Source organism: Podarcis bocagei (assembly GCF_964188305.1).
Source record: "Podarcis bocagei genome assembly, chromosome: 8".
In the NCBI taxonomy this organism is placed as follows: domain Eukaryota; kingdom Metazoa; phylum Chordata; class Lepidosauria; order Squamata; family Lacertidae; genus Podarcis; species Podarcis bocagei.
In genome coordinates, this window is record NC_138133.1 from 50,555,516 (window position 1) to 50,575,190 (window position 19,675).

The 19,675-nt window shown below is 39.4% G+C and overlaps 1 protein-coding gene across 4 annotated transcripts in view; it reads left to right on the plus strand.

Annotated features, from left to right (window-relative positions):
* Nucleotides 1-19,675, plus strand: part of ASXL3 (ASXL transcriptional regulator 3) — a 100,360-nt gene that overhangs the window by 42,070 nt on the left and 38,615 nt on the right. For all 4 annotated transcript variants that reach the window (XM_081206749.1, XM_081206752.1, XM_081206750.1 and 1 more), the window contains 2 exons: nucleotides 12,199-12,307; nucleotides 13,430-13,541. In XM_081206749.1, the coding sequence (XP_081062875.1) occupies nucleotides 12,199-12,307; nucleotides 13,430-13,541 (221 nt within the window). The remainder of the gene's footprint in view (nucleotides 1-12,198; nucleotides 12,308-13,429; nucleotides 13,542-19,675) is intronic.

A 19,675-nucleotide genomic window follows, 5' to 3' on the forward strand; every position in this document is an offset into this window, starting at 1 on the left:
TTGAGCATTGGATGGGGAAGATATTATTAAGGTCATTGCATTAAGTTTAAAAGACACTGTAATATATCTGCTACTGATAAGTCAAACAAAACTTGTTGAACTGGAATATGAATTAGATACTTTACTTTCATATACATGCATACTATTCATCTGAGTTGAACTTCAGGGGCCTTGTTCATACTGTATAGCTATCCGAAAATATATGTTCCTGTATTATGTCATAACCTTGTATCAACATGAGTCTTTAAGATGCTACAGTAAATCAAATCTTTCTCATTGTGCTGAAACATAGCTATTGGTGTTAATGTATTGTTATGTTTTACTCCTTGGGGCTGCTACTCCTGTTTGCTTTGCTTGCCCACACCACCCATCCAGCCCTCTTGCCAAAATTACTTCCCTCCCTTAGAGTTCACCCAAAGCCTCTTTTTATCCTCCTCCTTCTTCCCTTACCCATGGGGAAGTGTAAAGGGGAAGGGCAGGGAGGAGCCAGCCCGGGAATCTGACTCCTGGAGGCAGGAGCCCCAGGGCTGGCAGCCTGAGCAGCCAGTGGAGGTGATGGGGCAGGCTGCTGCAGCCTGTTATGGCTTTCCCTCTGGGACTCACCTGGGCTGCCCATCCACCACGTCTTGTCACTCTGTAGTTTGCAGTGCCACCTGTCTGTGGTCAAGCAAAGTGCAGCGTGACAGCATTCTTGCATTTTTATGTGTGTAGAACGACAAAAGATCGTAAATGGATCATTAAGGTGATAGTCAACTAACTCCTGCTCAGGTGAGACCCATTTAAGTTACTTAAGCCCAGTGATTTCAACTCTTGAGTATGATGAACACTGGATACCCAGGGCTGCAGTCCTGTCAGCTTCATTTAACTCAATGAGACCCTGTGATGAGTAGCCACTGTATAGGGTTGCATTGTTCAGCTTTGCAGGCAATAAGAAATATTACTAGCTCAAAGTTCGTTGCCTGCCTATCTATGTATGTGTCTAAGGGAAGCCCAGCATGTTTTAAGGGTTTTTGGGGGGGGTGTGGCTTAAAATATATTTCTGTAGTATTACAAGTTTGGGTTAATCTCAGGAAGTATTTGTGCTGCTTGAATATTTTTAGTTTCATGTAAAGAATGGCCAGCTGCTTTCGGTGTGAACTAATGAATGGGCTCACAAGTCAGTGAAGCCCCCAGTGACATGAGCATAGCCGAATAAGGTGTGGCAAGGTGTGTAGATTAAATTGGAAAGCATTGTGGATTATATGCCTGGGTAAACATAAAATTTGGCTAAAAACTCTGAATGAGCCCTCCTGAAATGAATCCAAGGTTTTCTGATTTTTGAAAGCCCTAAGATGTTTACATGGTGTTTAAAAAATGAAACAGTAGAGGCACAGCCACACAAGTCTCTCAGCACGGCAACATAGAGATGTTCCCTGTACAAAGGCTGACCACTGGTCTATCTAGTTGACCATTACTGCAGTGCTGACTAGCAAGCAGCTCTCCAGAACTTCAAACAGGAGTCTTTGCCAGGCATTCCTAGAGATGTTAGGAATTAAACCTGGACCTTTTGCATACAGAGCACGTCCTGTGCCACTGAGTCCTTCCCCATAGACTCCAAATACTCCAGACAAAAGAAACACTTTCTATTTCTCAAAGAGAGAGATTTTCCTGGGGGTTGGGGGAGGTTGAGGGAAAAGAATGAAATTTTGTAAACCGAAGGTAGAACTGAACAGCTGTTTTCTCATGGGCTGCAAAGCTGAGCAGTGTAGCAAAAGGGGGTGGGGAATCTGCTTGATTTCATCTCCCACATTTGGGCTTTCAAAACGTTTGGTTTTGAAATCGGTAGAGTAACCTTCTAGATCAAAATGCTGTTTCACCAGGTAAAGCACTTATCTTAACTAATAGGATTCAGAATGATGAAAGGTTGAGGAAATTTATCTTGGCATGTTTTCTTCTGATGTTAGGAAAATGTTAAATGCCTTATCTGATTTTAATCCATACAGTACAGCATACTAATAACAGGCTAGGCTGTGCAAGCAGAGTGACTTCATTACAGGCAGATTCAATATATCAACACTTAAAAGGGAAAAAGCCAATGTACAATATATCCCTTCTAGGTATATTTCTCTAAGGTACTTTCTCCATCATTATGTAAGGGGCTACATACAGCTGAAATGACAGGAAGGAACAGCTGATCTGGCTTCTCACCATGCCATCATCTGGTTCCGTTACAATATAGAAGAGATTCAGGGAGCAGTCTCAGCTTTGTCAGGGGACCAGGAGATTAGAGCTGAGATTGGACGATGAGGACAAAATGTGTCTGTGGGCCTGTGGCAAAGATCAAGAGGAGGCAGAAGTGATTACTATAAAGACAATGCAAGAAGCATCTCTAGTTTTGGTGACTACAGTTTCTTCAGTTTATTTTTCTGCAGTTGGTGAGCATTGAAATTTTTGGGGAGACAGAGACCTGATTTGTATGTAATGCTAAACCAAACCATGGCTTTGTGTGGATGGGCAAAGATATGGGTTCCTAGAGAGAAGATCACAGCTGCTTGCCTCTTTATCTGGTCTTGTGAGCTAAGTTGTTGTTTGCCTTCACATTACACAAGGATCCAGGCTCATGGTTTATATTGCTCCAAACAAAGGTTTGTTCTATGGCTTACCTCCCATGGTTTGTCTGGGGGAGGTGCCTGGGTTAGGACACAATGCTAAGCCAAACCATGGCTTGGCTCACAGCAGTGTGGAAGCAACAGGACTGGAAGAGGAGAAAAGCAGCCATGATCTTATTTCCAAAAACCTGCATGTTTGCATGATCACACAAAGCATGGTTTTGGCTTTGAGTTGTGTATGAAGTGAGCTAGAATTTGTGCTGTGGGGCTGACCCTGGCATACAGGAGGATGAGTCAACCTGATTTAGGCAGCGCCATGAGGAGGGAGAGGTGAAGTGGTGTCTGAATGATGCAATGAGGCTTTCTAAACATCATTTGGCAAGGCATTTGGGCTCTGCTTTAGGTAGCAAAAGGTTTTGCTGGGTTGGCAATGCTGGCGGGGCTTCCCTTAGCTCAGCCTAATGTTTTCTGAGAAAAAGGAAAGGAGATAAAATAAGGGTGCATTTGCAGTTGGGTACATGTTGCACAATCTTTTTGTGTTTTTATGTAAAAGATTAAATGCTCCCTATTACAGTTTACTCTACTGGTGCTTATTATGAAAAGTTGCTGCTACAGACAAGTGCTGTTACCTGTTTTCCACAGCTTTGCTGCTGCTGCTTTTTTAACCGGTAATGTGAACAAAAGCATTTCACAAAAATACCTCTGGTACAGTGGGATTGCAGTGCAGTAACTTTTGGTATTCTAAACGTTCTGTGCAGAAACTAGTTATGCAATTAAAAATGGAGCCTTTGAAATGATAGTAGCATGGATGATTTTTAAGCATTGCTTAGGAAAGTAATTTCTAATTTTGCTTATTATTAAAAAAGATGCTTGGAAGCTACTTCAGCAGGACAAACAGTGCCTTTTACTGTTTTGCTAGCAAAGCGTTAGCCTTTGGGGACTTTTCAACTTTATCGTTCTATAAAACCTCATTTAATTTTCAAATGGCCACTGTAAAGCATTCTTTACTGGGTATTTTTCATGCTATGTATAATAGCAACACTTTTGACTGCCAAGAGTTTATGTTGTCAAAGGGTTCTCTGTGCTCATCTCAACAATAGTCATTTATTTTCCCTTGTTCTGTTTTTACCTTCTGGCAAAAAAGGGCTGCCATATCTTTTATAGTGCTGTTTCTGGAAACCATGCCAAACACAAATAGCATTTTGTGGAAATTATCACTTGGATCTTCCCAAAGCAGAGAATGAGAGAGGTGAATAGAATGGATGTTTTAAATATTTTAAAAATGGGCATTTCTCCAAAACCACATTTTTACTTATTCATTTATTTCTAAAGCATATACTCTGCCTCTCAGCGTAAGTTAGCAGGGCTGGACTTTGATCCTTCAAATTTCAGTGGCGATTTGTACGAGGCCAAAATTCAGTGCTGCTCTGCCTCTCGCTTTCTGTTCTGCTCCCTTCACTATGTCATGGTTGCAAAGCCATGTGGTGCCCTCTAGGCTCGGCGCTCAGTGCTGCAGAACTGGTTGTGCTGCCCTAAATCCACCTCAATAAATTAGCATTATGTAAATTAGCTTACAACTGACCGTGTACTTGCTAATATTAAATCCAGAAGATTAAAGAGCATTGTTAGTGCAGTTTTCACAGTAGGGATTGCACTGGTTCAGTTCAGATGATTTGGAAGTCCCATCACAACAAACAATAGTTTGCTGCAGTGGTGGCTGGTAACATTTTGGTTTGGTAGGCTGCAATTTTTCACTTTGCTGTTTTCATCGCAAGAGCACTCATTTAGGAAAGTGTGCCATGACAGATGTTACAGAGTGCCATTGTCTCCTCCTTTCTACCCCCCCCCCCATGAATTATTCTCTGCACTTCTATGGACAGGTAAAGAGTTTTCATGAAAGAGGGCCCAAGTATGATTTTCAGACAAGATTGATTCCATACCTCTTGTTTAGTAATTAAGCCACACCATATGACTTAAGTTTTTTGAACCCATCTGTTGCCCAAAAAACTAAAGACACAAAACTTTTAAAAAGTGATGAAAACTTGCTTCCACTTGCATAGTTTTCTTCTCTCCCAAAAGCAATTTAACTACGTATTCATTATTCAAAATACTTCTGTTTCTTTTCCTTTTTTTTAAGTATTCCACCCCATCCAAAAAAGATTGTTTAATTTGAGCCATGGCACATCAGAGAACATCAAAACATATTTGAAATGCATGGCACAGTGAAGTTAATGATCTCTGTCCATGTGGAGAGTTAATATCTTCCAGGTGTGGATAAGGATGTGGAGTCACATTCCGATAGGCATGGAGCCCAAACATTTCATTGTGGAACTTCCCTGAGAAACTCACAAAAGAGCAAGGTAGAAATAACTGTGACATCATTTTCCAACATTCAAGATATATTACCCACTAGAGGTAACAGCTCTCTGAAAAGCTAGTCATGGGTTCAACCAAAAATTCCAGCTTGACTCCAAAAAAGGTAACCAACTAATCCGAGGCTGAAACTGAGGCAAGGGACAACGGCTGTCTGTGCAAAGCTCCAAATAAGCCGTGGGAGGCAGGCAGCCTGACCTTAAATAAAGAAGCGCTGCCACCCACCTAATGGACCAAAAGGCTCCATGTAACGGGGGGTGCTAATGTGTTCCCTGTCAAGTGGCCATTCCGACTTTAGAAGGGCCTTTGGTCTAGTCCAGCAGGTCTCTTCTTATGCCCTTGGCAAAATTCATCACCCCCTTCTGCCCTGATCATGAGGCAGCAGGAGTTTCAATAGTAGCACATCTGCCATGCCAGTCCCTCCAACGCCACTTATGATCACTCTGTAAATAGAGGTGGTTATTGTATGGAGGTGATATATAGCCACAAATGTAAAAGCACTATTATTCAGAAAGCCAGTTGGAATTATGCCTTGCTAGGGATTTTCACAAAAACCCAGGTAGCTTATCCAGTCCCTGCTTTGTTTAAATATCATTTACTGTGATGATTTTTGACCCATACAAACTGTAAATAACCACACATTTAAAAATAATAATAAGGAATCCAAACACTGTATGGAGTACAGTGTCTTCCTGCTTACAATTATCTTACAGAATATTTGCTATGGTGTGAACTACCCGCTCCTTCAGTTGTGAGCATAAATCAGCCCTGAAAGATTTCTGGTGGCTGGCAGAACCATCCCAGAGGACCCCTTTATTTTACACTTTAATCATAATTGTAATACTAAAGTTAGCGTGTTTATGTGTATATTTAGCAAAGTACACAATCAGCATACATTTTTGTGTCTACAGATGTGCACACAGCCTTTCCTCCTGCTGCTATACATAGTCATTCCTGACCAACTAGTAAAACTGTAATTCTCAGGAATTTTTAGGATTATAAAAATATTTTAGTTTCGATAGATTTTAACATTAATTTTATTTTAAAAGAACTTGAAAGCCCTTCTTTTTGCATCATATGTAAGTAGACGCCTTTGTTAGAAAATGATAAGCATTCAGTGATTTCGTGAACCAGGAGCTGTTCTTAGAGAACAATCCTATGCATATTTACTTGGGAATGAGTCCCACTGTGTTCTTTGTGTCATTAGCATGTGTTTAGGATTGTACTCTAAGCCCTGTAAGTGATCTCTTGTGTACAGAGAGCTGAGGAGCATTATTTGTATTGCACAGGACAGTGCCATTTCTGGAAAGCTGTGTATTCAGTGCAGTTGTAGAAGACTTTAATCTGCTGATAATTTTAAAAACAAGGTGTTGGGTACACCGCTAAGCGCCCATTAGGATAAAGAAGGATGCTGTAATTAAAAGTACTACAGCACCTTTGAACAAAATTCAGTCCTGCTTTCCTTACAGTGTTTTTCATTGTGTAACCCATATAAATAAGTTCTGTTTGTACTGATTTCCTTTCCTTCAGTTCTTTTATATTTTCTTTTTTTAAAAAAAAAAAATGCAGTGTAACTGAATTCAGGAAGCCTGGTTCCCGCCCTGCTCTGTTTTGATTACCTTAATCAGCTCCTGCTGCACAGCCCAGCAGAGGGAGCTCAAAGGCACCAGATGCTAAAGGCTTTTTTCCCTGCAAGGGAGCATGAACAAAAGCTTGAAACGAATAGTGCATTTATTTGTAGGAACCCGGCATGCAGACCATTTAAAAGGAAGAGAGTTCAGAATTGAAATAGGTTTTGAGAAATACATGATTGCAGTAGATAAGCTGATGACTTATTTAGAATTAGGAAGGAAATCTGAAATATTGTCTAACTAGATTTTTGTTTTTTGTTTTGTTTTCTTCCATGTTTTGCATCTGGTGGGGTTCTGGCAACTGTTCTTCATTATAGAAAGTAAGTTTGTATTAATAGCTTCTTGGATGCATTTTTGTTTTAATTTTTGTGTGTGTGAACAACACATTTACACAGTTCTGGTAGAAGTCCTTAAAATATATATGTGGGTCACCTGGCATTGGATAATGGATTTGATAAATGCAGTGAAGTGTGCTAAACAGTATTTTTCTGCAGAACTATGCAGTAGAAATATATAAGGTGTGTGTGTGTGTGTGCGCGCGCGTGTGTGCTGGGGGAGGGGGAGGGGGAAATTTGCCAAATATAGGCTGAGACATTGCTCATGGAATATGCCGTCATCTTATTCAGGCTGATCCCCCACTCCCTCAGCAGCTTCCACATCCCACATTCTTCAGGACAGTCATCCACACTCCAGAGAGGATCTTTGAGGAGCATAGTGGCTGCATTGAAAAGAGGGGGTGGTGATATTTTCTTATATGGATTTCATTCTTTCCTTATTTGTTTACATAATTCATATACCATGCTTTCACATATATTTCTTTTCCCAGGGAAGTTAACATGGGAGTAAGAAACAAAATGTTGTAGTAGTGGTGGTAGTAGTAATTAATAGTAATAATAATACTAATACAGTGGTACCTAGGGTTACATATGCTTCAGGTTACATACACTTCAGGTTACAGACTCCACTAACCCAGAAATAGTACCTTGGGTTAAGAACTTTGCTTCAGGATGAGAACAGAAATTGTGCAGCAGCGGCACGGCAGCAGCGGGAGGCCCCATTAGCTAAAGTGGTCTTCAGGTTAAGAACAGTTTAGGTTAAGAATGGGCCTCCAGAATGAATTAAGTTCTTAATCCGAGGTACCACTATACAGTCGTGCTTTGTAAGTCAAACAGAATCCGTTCCGGAAGTCCATTTGACTTCCAAAACATTTGGAAACCAAACACAGCTCCTGCAGCCAATCGGAAGCCGCGGAAGCTGTGCCACATGTTCAGCTTCCGAAAATCGTTTGAAAACCAGAACACTCACTTCCAGTTTTCGATCGTTTGGGAGCCGAAACATACGAGTTCCAAGGCGTTCGGCAACCAAGGTACGACTGTACAAAGCTTGCAACTAACATGGCAAATTAAAAACAATAAACTTAAAACAGCAACAGCCAATTTTAAATAGGTGATGAAATCAGACTGCTCTTAAAGAATGCTCACATGAGCAGATTCTAAAACTTGGGAAAACAGAAATGTTTTGCCTGGCATCTAAATGATACTACCAAGATCTATAGGTAGATCTCCTTGGGGAGGTCATTCCAAAGACCAGGAACCACCACAGGAAATGCTCTTTCTAGCTTTCAGCTTTGGCAGTTTCAGAACGGGTAGGCTGGTTGATATGGGAACAGATGGCCAAACAAATATCCAAGTTCTAAGCCATGTAAGATGTTGAAATGGCACAAGTTAAAATTACATAAAATGCAACCAATTTCAATATCTAATTTATATAATCAGAGGGTTCAAGGTTGAAGTAGTAGCTCTTGGATATTAAAGAGGGTCTTACCATATATTTCTGTTTACCAAAGCTTTCTGTACCATACCTTGCTGCCCCTGTAGGCAATGCCGTGATTATTTGATGTGCAGAGTATCAGGAATTCATAATCAATGCCAACTTACAGGAGCTGAAGAACCAGGTATTTTTTTGCCATTGGTGAGGCTTCTATTCCATGTTAACAAGCCTTAATCAACAGCTGCTCATGAAAACAAGCACTTGGTTCCCCACTTTAGTTTTTAGGTAGTGTTGTTTGCCATGGCAGAGCATCATCAACTCTTTGGATTTGTGTTGCTCTTTACACTCTTAGATTTTGCTTTGCACATGCTTTGAAAGCTTTATAATAGTTCCTACTAGAGCTCTTCCTTCTGATGGTAATAAAACATCTGCTTTTTTGCAAGATATCATTTATATGGAGAAGAAAATGCATAGTTCTTAAGTCATCATATCAAGTTAACGATTGTGAAAGATTGCAGACCTGTTTTCTGTTCATAATCTTATATTAATTTCTATTTTTTTATAGATGAGCATATTGGTACTGATGAGACATATCTTGCTATGTCCATTCACTTTACTTTGTTTTGTCTGACCAGAAAAATATATCTTTTAACTATTAATCTAGTAAGGGTGGTAATGCAGTCCAGACATCTTCTGCAGCTGCTGTTCCAAACTGCTTATTAACCTCAAGTTGGGGTCTGTTTAATGATCTCAGTGGAAAAATGGGAATGCAGTGCTAAAGCAATAGAAAGATGAAGCAGGGAAATGGGTTCATATACTGTCCAAAGAGATTATGGCAACATGGAGCTTCTGGAAAGAGCAGGGATGAGGAACCTGTGGCCCATGACTATGACTTTCACCATCCCCAAACATGGATGATGGTGGCTGTGGATTATGGAGTTCAGTAACAAATTCTTCACCCTTGGGATAAGGGTAAAGGTAAAGGGACACCTGACCATTAGGTCCAGTCGTGACCAACTCTGGGGTTACGGCGCTCATCTTGCTTTATTGGCCAAGAGAGCCGGCGTACAGCTTCCGGGTCATGTGGCCAGCATGACTAAGCTGCTTCTGGCGAACCAGAGCAGCCACGGAAACGCCATTTACCTTCCTTGCTGGAGCAGTACCTATTTATCTACTTGCACTTTGATGTGCTTTCGAACTGCTAAGTTGGCAGGAGCAGGGACCGAGCAACGGGAGCTCACCCTGTCATGGGGATTCAAACTGCCGACCTTCTGATCGGCAAGCCCTAGGCTCTGTGGCTTAACCCACAGCGCCTCCCTCGTCCAAACATGGATGATGGTGGCTGTGGATTATGGAGTTCAGTAACAAATTCTTCATCCTTGGGATAGATCTGCATAAAAAGCCAAAATAACGAACCTTTCTGGATCAAAGGCCCATCTAGTCAATCATTCTGTTCTCACAATGAAGGATGGGAAGCAACACAGCACTTTATCCCAGTATTCTCCCCAGCAAGTGGTATTTGCAGACATATTGTCTCTGATTCTGGAGTCATCATGCCTAGTAGCCATTGATAGCCGTACCCTTCATGAAGGAAAAATGCAATCTTCAATGCTGTTGAGACAATCAAAACTATATATTTCATTCAATTTCACTTGTACTATGACAGCATTTGATTCATTTCCAAGAATCTGACTTCATGACTACCAGCTCCCTTTGAGATTATATATGTATGAGAGAGGGAACGGAGAGCGGGAGAGAGTATATATAGGGCTGCTAAATACTACATGTAATTGCATGTCAGATACTCCATGAAGAACATTCTGAAGGAAGTCATGTGTTATTCTGCGTTTTGCTAGCCTTAAACAATGAACATGTTAGTGCATCTTTCTTATGGATACTATATTAATAATCTGATTTGATAACTAGTGTTATTTGGGTTCATAAATATTATTCAAGGGTTATTTGAGGTCAGATATGTTCTTCAAGTGTTTTTCCCCTTGAAAAGCCAAATTTATTTGTTACAAATGAATTTTAAAGATGTTTCACATAATATCTTGCATGAGGAGTTCAGTGGTCTATAATGGAAATTGCATATGCTTGCCAAAAGAAATATATGTTCCACTGAGTTGCACACCATGAATGCTGTGAATCAATAAATAATCATAAATGCAAGGAATGTTGAACTTAGACTGGGGAGACCTAGGCTCTTATACCCACTTACCTTGAAACTCGCCGGGTAACCTTGGACCAGTCTCCATCTCTCAGGCTAACCATCTCCCAGAATGGTTGCAAAGATGGAATTAGATAATAGTCTGTGTATGCCAAGCTAATATTTTTGAAGGAAATGCAAGGTACAAATATGATAACTAAAAAGCTGGGGATCACAGAAATTGCTTTGTAGTGATTCCTGATAAAATTATCTATCTTAACACTCGCTCATGCATGTTTGAATAAACAGTATTTTATTTATTCATGTGCTTATTAAAAAGACTTATATCCTGCCTTTTGGATTGAAAAGGACGTACAAAGCAGCTCAGAAACCAAAATACCTATTAAAAACACATTATGCAAAACAACCAACCATTAGCTAATTTTATTAAATTAAGCAGCAGTAATTCTATTTTAACTCAATAGAAGAAGCAGTGTGTACAAGCCCATTGAACAATATTGTCTAACAGCAATATTGAATTCTGATTAACACTTTATCAGTACACAACAATGATTCAAAATGACAAAAAGACTTGTAATTGACATGTCTGTTTATTGAATGAAACTATTACCTTGATTTAACTGCATTCATTATATACTGGTATTTGCATTATTTAATTAGAACTTACATGAGGAAAAACAGTTGAAATCCTATGTTTAATTAAATGTGAATGACTACAGTCATAATGGATAGAAATGGAGTGCTGCAAATTAATTGTTCTCTTTCCACAAATATTTTTCTCAAATTATCTACATATTGGGGAGGCGAGTAGTTTTCCTGAAGAGTATACAGGGCATTATGCTTCATTATATATTCTTGTCCAGATTTCATGACTGGAAATCTTTTGACTTCTCCTGCACTTACAAATGTCCTTAAGATTCATTTGTGTCTTATACTATGTGATCGTAGAAACATAGAATCATAGAACTGTAGAGCTTTGTCAGACTGGCCTGCCTCTTGAGCAGCAATTGATCCTCAAGACTTTATCTGGAAGTAAATTCCCTTGAAATCAAAGGAACCTTCTTGCCAGCAAGTGTACTTGGGAAAGTTGCCCATCACATAAAAAGCTTCAGATTACTGTAACGTTGTCTAAACTTAGCATACAAGACATGCATGTTTGCATTGGCTGTGTTAAGGAAATGCTGTTCATACTTGTTCATAGCTCACACTTGCAATGCTAAATGTGTTCTTCCTGGGGTATTTGCTATTCTTTTGTTGCTTTCCCATCCTATGGGATGCAGCTGCCCTTGAACATGGTTCTGTTTTGATCATTCATGTGCAAAGCCACATTGTCTGTAACATTCTAAAAATGAGGCTTCATGGTGTTATTTGCAAAGTAATTTCACATAAATATTTGGACTGTAGTTCTTTTTAAATGTAGAGCTGTTTACTGCGTGAAAATAGCATAATTATAATTTGCAGACTTTTTGCCTGAAGCTGAAGGGACAGATGCATATGATTAAGTTTCAACTGGCCTGTTATTGTAATGTAGATGTTTTCAGGGTTGGGAGGTTTTTTGGTTTTTTTTAAGGGAAGCATGGGTTTAGAAAAAATAAAAAGAGGGAAGAGTGTTAGACGAAACAGTCCATTGCAGCCTGCTTTATTTTTCCCCATTTTTGTTTTTCAGTGGCACTTCTCCATTAGCTTGTCTGAATGCAATGCTTCATACTAACACTCGTGTAGGTGATGGGACATTCTTCAAAATTCCTGGCAAGGCAGGACTCTACGCACTCAAAGTAAGTTGCATTTTTAACGATGAAAGTACCCAAAGCCATGAAGACCATTTTATGTAAATCTTAGTGAAATGCAAAAGCAAACCAGTTGAATTTGGGAAGGCTGTATGAAGAAAAGATCTGAAAGTTCTGTCTAGCTCTGTTCAAATGTCATTTAAAGCTACTTACACTTCAGTTAAATGCTGGCTGTTCTGATAACAAAAGTATATGAGTTCCTGAATTTCTCTCTTATGTGCTTAGCTGGGTTAAAATACTACCTTCTCAAAGCTTAGAAAACTTATTTTGTTTTATATGCACTAACCTCAAAAGGATGATTGATGTTCTTAAGACATATTGGACTTGCGTTTAAAAGAAGAATATTTGCCAATGTTGTATTTAGGGAGCTTTCACATATTACATTTTACAATCCTGCACTTCCTAAGGAACTGAGATTGTAAAGCCATGGTTCAAATAATGACTTTATGCAGACTGAATAGAATTCCTTTCTGAGATCCTTAATCAAATTCATTTATTTGATAACTGGTGTGTGAAAGAGTAAAGAGGGGTGTGGGCAAAGGGGGGGAAAGATAATGAGTTTTATGGAGCAGGTTTACTTTACAATTTTTAATGTAAATTTATAAATTCTGACATTGATACAATGGGACATAGACGTGCAGCAATCAATATGGAATTCATCATGCTTTTTCTGTGAATTAAAAATATGTGCTTTTTTGATACAAGGTAACAGAATTCAAAGGTAGTTTTTAAAAAAATCCATTCTTGCTATATTTAGATTTGTTTACAGTCTAGGCAAGGCTTTTCTTTCCTGTGACTTCCAAGTTGTTGTGGAATTCAGGCAATGGCCAATGGCAAAAGAGGAACTTAAGGATATGAGGATTTTCTGTGGCTAGAATTTTTAAACAAGCTTGTTTCTGCTGCCTACACACAAAGATGTGAAGTAATCAGCATTTTTATGTATAAACTTTCCAGATGAATATACATTGTGACTTGGCAGAGCGGTTCTTTCTGATTTTCAGATTGTCAGCAATCATATTTTACTTATGTAAGAGAGATTTACAGAAATAAGATGCAGATTCATTTTTGAAATGTGTCAAACAACACCATCACATGTTTCTTCATATACAGAAGGAAGACTCTACATGCCAAGCAGATGGGACATTGGATTTAAGTTGTGAATCTGAGTTGGATGGCACTGAAATGGGTGAAACAAACAATAGCAATGGAGAAGAAAATGGAGGTAGGTATTTTGGTTGCGTGCTGAGACATAGATTCACTAAGGGCCAAGTCCCTTCAATGTGTGCTTGTGAAATGAAAACATCTGAATCTTTACATCATGTTATGTTTATCTGCCCTATGTACAGTTCAGCTCGTGCTAGTATACTAAACTCCATAATCCAGCCTATGGCTGACAAACCAGTAGACCTACAGCTTGCCTGGGTTCTTCAAGATGTAGATCCTTATATTACTCTACAGGTTGCTAAATTCCTAACAGCCGTCCTCTCGTACAAGAGACGGAATGGAATGTTAGCTGATTATTGATAGTTATAAGAATTTTTGATATTGACATCAGATATTGATTTTAGCGTAGTGCCTAAATTTTTAACTTTAATCTTAAATTTCTGATTTGATTTGCCAATATTTGTCCTTGTGAGCTGTGAATTGTGTTATATTACTTGTGGCTTGTACGAGACCACTGTTTTATTTGATTTGTTTTGTGTGTTGTGCTTTATGATGGGCGTAAAGCCGAATAAACATTTTTTGAGGGTGAGGTATTTTGGTTGTCTTACTGGAGTGCTTATGTGCTGGTTTAATTTTGTGTAATTGTTTGGGTTCATTTGCCATATTTTGCAGTTGCAATAATTATTAAAGTAGGGGATAATGACCAAGATGTGTGTTTATGTGTGTGTTTTACAAATAAGAATATCCTGATACAATTATTGGCAAGGATTTGGAAATGATGACATATAAAAATAAGTTTCATGCTTCAGGCCCATCTTTTTGACAGCATGTTATTAAATTTCTCTTTGCAAATAAGATGTCAGTTTAGTTTTCTACCATTTCCAGGATACTAGGAAACGCCTACAGTTTTCAAAAGATGCTTGCCTATAAGATATTAAAGATGGGGAATTCAAACTACCACATTCATCATTCTGGATGGAACTCCATTGCTTTATTTGCATTTTAACCCTGATTTCTTAAAATGTAGAAGTTCTCAGCTCCCTATGCCTTCAGGGATCTGGAAACACTTCTAAATCGCTCAACATTGTATGCCTTTTAGAAACTTCAGTATATAGTTGTATATAAATAGCTCTAATAAATAATGATAATTTTAATTACTTAGTGCAATATTTATCAGAAATTTACTGAAACAATAATTTAAGCACTTTCCTTTCCTACTAGCATGCACTTCATTAATTCTGTTTTATAGGACAGGCTGGGAAATATTTGGGTGCTTACATTATTCACTAGGTGTTGCATTTAATGAGGAAATTTTGCAGAGGAAGTAGTTTTGATAATATATAAACTGGAAATGAGAATCTACAGTAAGTGGAGCACCCATACACGTGTGTGTGTGTGTGTGTGTGTGTGTGTGTGTGTGTGTAAACCAGGGCTAGCAAATCTTTGGCTCTTCAGAAGTTGCTTGTGAAGGAGCAAAACTGCTCCCCATTTTGTGTTCTGTCTGGTTGTATAGCTTTGGTTGTAAAATTATTGCCTTTTGCTTCAGGGGCTCTCATGCAGAAGAATCAGAAGTCCGTGGGTAGAAATTTGCACAGGAGGGTCAATGGTTCATTGAAAAAACTTGGCAATAAGGGGGAAAGTGCTGAAATGCTTTAAGAGAACTGGAAAATGTAGTTGGGTACTGTGGCAAGGACCTTGAGAAAACTACAAGGGGGATCCAGAAGCTAAACCAGGGGATGCAGATTTACAAGTATTGGTTTCATTAGGGAATCTGCATAGAAAGGTATAGTCGGATGGATTCACACACCCCCTTTTATTTGCTCATGTGGGCAATAACTACTCAAATTGTATAATTAGCTGTATTCCAAAATCATTTTCACAAAAACTGTTTAACTTACTGTCTTTCTAAAATCTTAAGTAAAAGCATAGTTTTCTTTTGGGGGCGGGGGGGGGGGCAGAGATACCTTGTTATACACCCCATGCCTATGTGTCATACTACTCTACCCAGTAAAGGGAGTAGGCTGGACTAATTAAAGTCCAGAAGGTTAAACAGCTGCTTAGTGGAATCAACAAAAAAAAAAAAAAAATCAGGATATTAACCTGATGGCAATGTTGACAGCAACAAGAAGGAAATGTAGGCTTGGCCAGTTGACTTCCCTCACTTCCCTCTCACAGTGTAGGATGCAACCTATGGTGCATCAGCCCCAGCTAGCATGGCCGATGGTCAAAGGTGATGGGAGCTGCAGTCCAGCAACATCTGCAGGGTCACAGGTTACTCCATCACTGGTGTAAATTGATAAATTGTTGTCACCAACTTTCTGCATCTTCCAGTATCCTGCATCTTTTTTGACACCAGCAGTGGGTAAATGGGGAACAGAAAATGTGAATGGTTAGATAAAAGAATTTCAGTGCAATGTTGTAAACAATTTGTAAAACTCATGAAAGAAACCCCCCCCCTCACTTTTCTGTGCCAGTTTGATGAAACTTTGTATATATATATGAAGAGGAACTATGAATCATTTATATATTATTCCAGACTTCAGTCTAATTAAATATATTTAGTTCTAGATTCAGGTAAGTAGCCGTGTTGTTCTGATGCAGTCGAAATACACACACACACACACACACACACACACACACACACACAAATTGTCCAGTAGCACCTTAGAAACCAACTAAGTTTGTTCTTGGTATAAGCTTTCGTGTGCATGCACACTTCTTCAGATAGAAACTTGCACAGGTATCTGAAGATGTGTGCATGCACACTTTGTTTTGATTGTGTATCTTGTGGTTTTAAATTTTGATTTTATTCTGTGAACTGCCCTGAGACCTCCAGGTATGAGGCGGTATATAAATTAAATCAATCAATCAATTAGTCAGTTCTTTCAGAAATGGGGGTCCATGGCTTGGCTTTTGAAAAATAGGGGATTCATAGTACTTAAGCTAATTGGGAGCCACTGCTGTACACAAAATAATCCTTTTTTGAAATGTAGAGCACTTTCAAAAGCAGTGCTACTATGATAATAGCATGGCTGGGTCTGATGTTTTAGGTGTGTGGGGAGCAAGTGGGGGAAAATCCCACTTAAGTATGCCCCTAACCTGAGGCTTGCCAGGAGTAGTTCTTTGGATTCCAGTGGCAGCATGCAAGTCGCTGTGAATGATGGTCTAGAATCCAGACAGAAGTCCCCATTGATAAACACGTTGTGTTAGAGTGTGGTGCTCCCTCCAGATGTTGTTGGGCTCCAGCTCCTATCAGCCCCAACCAGTATGACCAGTGGTTGGGGATGGTGGGAAGTGGAGTCCAACAATATCCGTGTGCTAGCAAATGTCAGGGAAGGATGACACCACTCCTTTCATGCCCAGCAGTGCCTCCCTTTCCAGTTCAATTTTTTACCATTTATAATAAAGGTCCATTACTAAGATTCAAACTTGAAGTGAGTACGTCAATCAGTCAACCTTTTTATTCGACCGTCAGTCAGAAAAAGTACATTTATCAATACACAGTTAAAAGCTCCAGGAGGATTTTTGAACTTAGCCAACACTAAAATGGGCTAGACAAATAGCCCCATATCAATACACTCAATTATAGTCTTGCGACGCTTAAAAGCTAAAAAAAGAAATTTGGCCACCAAGGAAGGTATAGCTCTAGTGACGTTATTCAGCAAGTGTAAAACCTGGTTTTCTCCAGATAGGAAGCTAGATTGACATAGGAGTGGGTCTATACAATTTTGTCTAAACTCTGCATAAAAAGGGCAAGTCAAGAGAATGTGTTCGGTGGACTCAACCACACCCATAGCACAATGACAGGTTCTCTGGGCGTATGGTACTCCCCTGTACCTTCCCCACAATATCACAGAGTCAAGGACATTTAATCTAGCCGCTGTAAGAAGTCTACGGTATTCCACATAGTGAATTTCTGCAAGGTAGGGGGCTGGTATGGTCCGATAAATCTGGTCCCCTAGGAACATCCCTGGTTTTACCTGGGCTATGTCCTCTTGTCTGGCAATGTCACTCAGTCTCTGGGAGATCACAGCTCTAGCTTGATTGTACGTCATAGACTCAAAGTAAAGGTGGGACAATCCGCAGGATTGAACCTCGTTAGTGACCTCCCTTTCCCACGATGATTGGAAATCGTCCCTCAATATCAAGGGGGCAATACCCGAAGTGAGTACGTAGGTTATCTGCTATCTTGCTCATTTTAAAATCCACTGTTATTTTTTCCTGCTACAGAAGTATTGTTCTGCTGCATTGGTTTCTTTTAATGTAACCATGTCATCTTAAAGATATATCCATATTATTTTTCCCAAAGGGGCACTTGAATGTTGTTAATTAAGCTGTTAGCAGCTTCTACAGAACAGCTACATAGTTTGTTTAAAGCCTCTTGTTGGTCCCAGGTGCATACATCTGTTTGACTGTAGTACAGTTTAGCTCCCTGATTGCTTTCTCTTTCTCTTTTAAAAAGAGCCAAGCTGAGTGGCGGGAGAAAAAGTGTTCTGATTTTGCAGGTTAAGCTCTAGAGATCAGAGTGATTTAGATGATTATTTGGTGTATGTGTGTTGACAGTGCATGACCATTTATGTCAATGCGTATATAGATTTGTGTCACCCAAAGCAAAAGTATTGAGTTTATAAGATATTTTAAGAGGTTTATATTTGCATTCTGTTCCTATGGGTGCATTTTGTATCATCCAGGCTGCAGCCCTCAGCACGCTTATCTGGGAGTAAGCCCCATTCAACTCAGTGGGGCTTACTTCTGAGTAGATATGTGTAGGATTGCATTATTATTTTGTTGGGAATATTGGTATGTTTTTTCAGCTTTAGATAAGGCAGAAGAATAGGAAATAAATATTAATATCTGCTTGGTAACACAACCACTTGTGGGCAATTTCCCTCTTACAACAATGAAGGAAAAAGCATCTTCCCATCTTATTCAAATCTACTTGGTTTGAAATTGAAAACAAGTGTACTGTTACATTTATTTTTAGAGGATGGAAGAATGGAATGGTTCAAGCTTTCTTCTATACATCACCCGGAATTTGCATATTCATTTGAAGCTGGCACCTCCATGTTTTCTCTCAAGTTTTCGTCTTCTTTTTTTATTATTGGCAGCCTTTTGTGAGCATATGAGAAAGAGCTTGGCTGAGACTATGTTGGAGGAAGATTAGAACATGTTTTGCTTTACTGCATTCTCATATATTTTTAGTTACAACCCTTTTGTCTGTCTTTATAAATCTTCCAGTAATGCTAGCTGCTTCTGATGTTAGAACGGTTATTGATATAAATCACATTTCAGACTACTTAAAAAACACACCAACCACTGTAAAACCTAGAAATATATATATTAGTTATTAATTTTTGTCTAGAAAAAGCATTATGTATATTACAAGTTTTATTTTTTATTTTTACATTTTGGTCACAGTTGACAAAAACTCAGTACAGGCGACTCTCAAATTATGTGGGGGTTACATTCCAGAGATACGACATGAAGCCAAAATAATGTACAGTGGTACCTCGGATTAAGTACTTAATTCGTTCCGGAGGTCCGTTCTTAACCTGAAACTGTTCTTAACCTGAAGCACCACTTTAACTAATGGGGCCTCCTGCTGCTGCCGTGCCGCCAGAGCACAATTTCTGTTCTCATCCTGAAGCAAAGTTCTTAACCTGAAGCACTATTTCTGGGTTAGCGGAGGCTGTAACCTGAAGGTATGTAACCTGAAGCGTATGTAACCCGAGGTACCACTGTATTGAGTTCAATGGCGGGTGGGATTGCCAATGTCTTTATCCCTGGACACCTGCCCCTTTTCTGCCCCCTTTTAATTTTAAAAAAGTTTTTTTGCCAAGTGCGTAAATCTAAATGAGCACAAGTTAAATGTGTGTAAGTTACCTACACATCTTTTGCTTTACCTCAGTGTGGGTATGGGAGGGTGCTAGTTTGATTAGGGAAGTGGCACCGAATGAGCGGGCATTTAAACCCACCCCCCCTCAAGCTATTTCACTGATTCCCCTGCTGATGGGAAAATAAAAGTACCCAGAAGTAGCCTCTGTGGAATGTTTCAGATTGAGCAAATGGCAGAATGGGGAAGAATTAAAACACACACTCTCCCAGTGACCCTTCCCTTATCCAATGAGCTGCTTAATAAGAACATAAGAAGAACCTGATGGATTAGGCCCGTGACCCATCTGGTAAAGCATC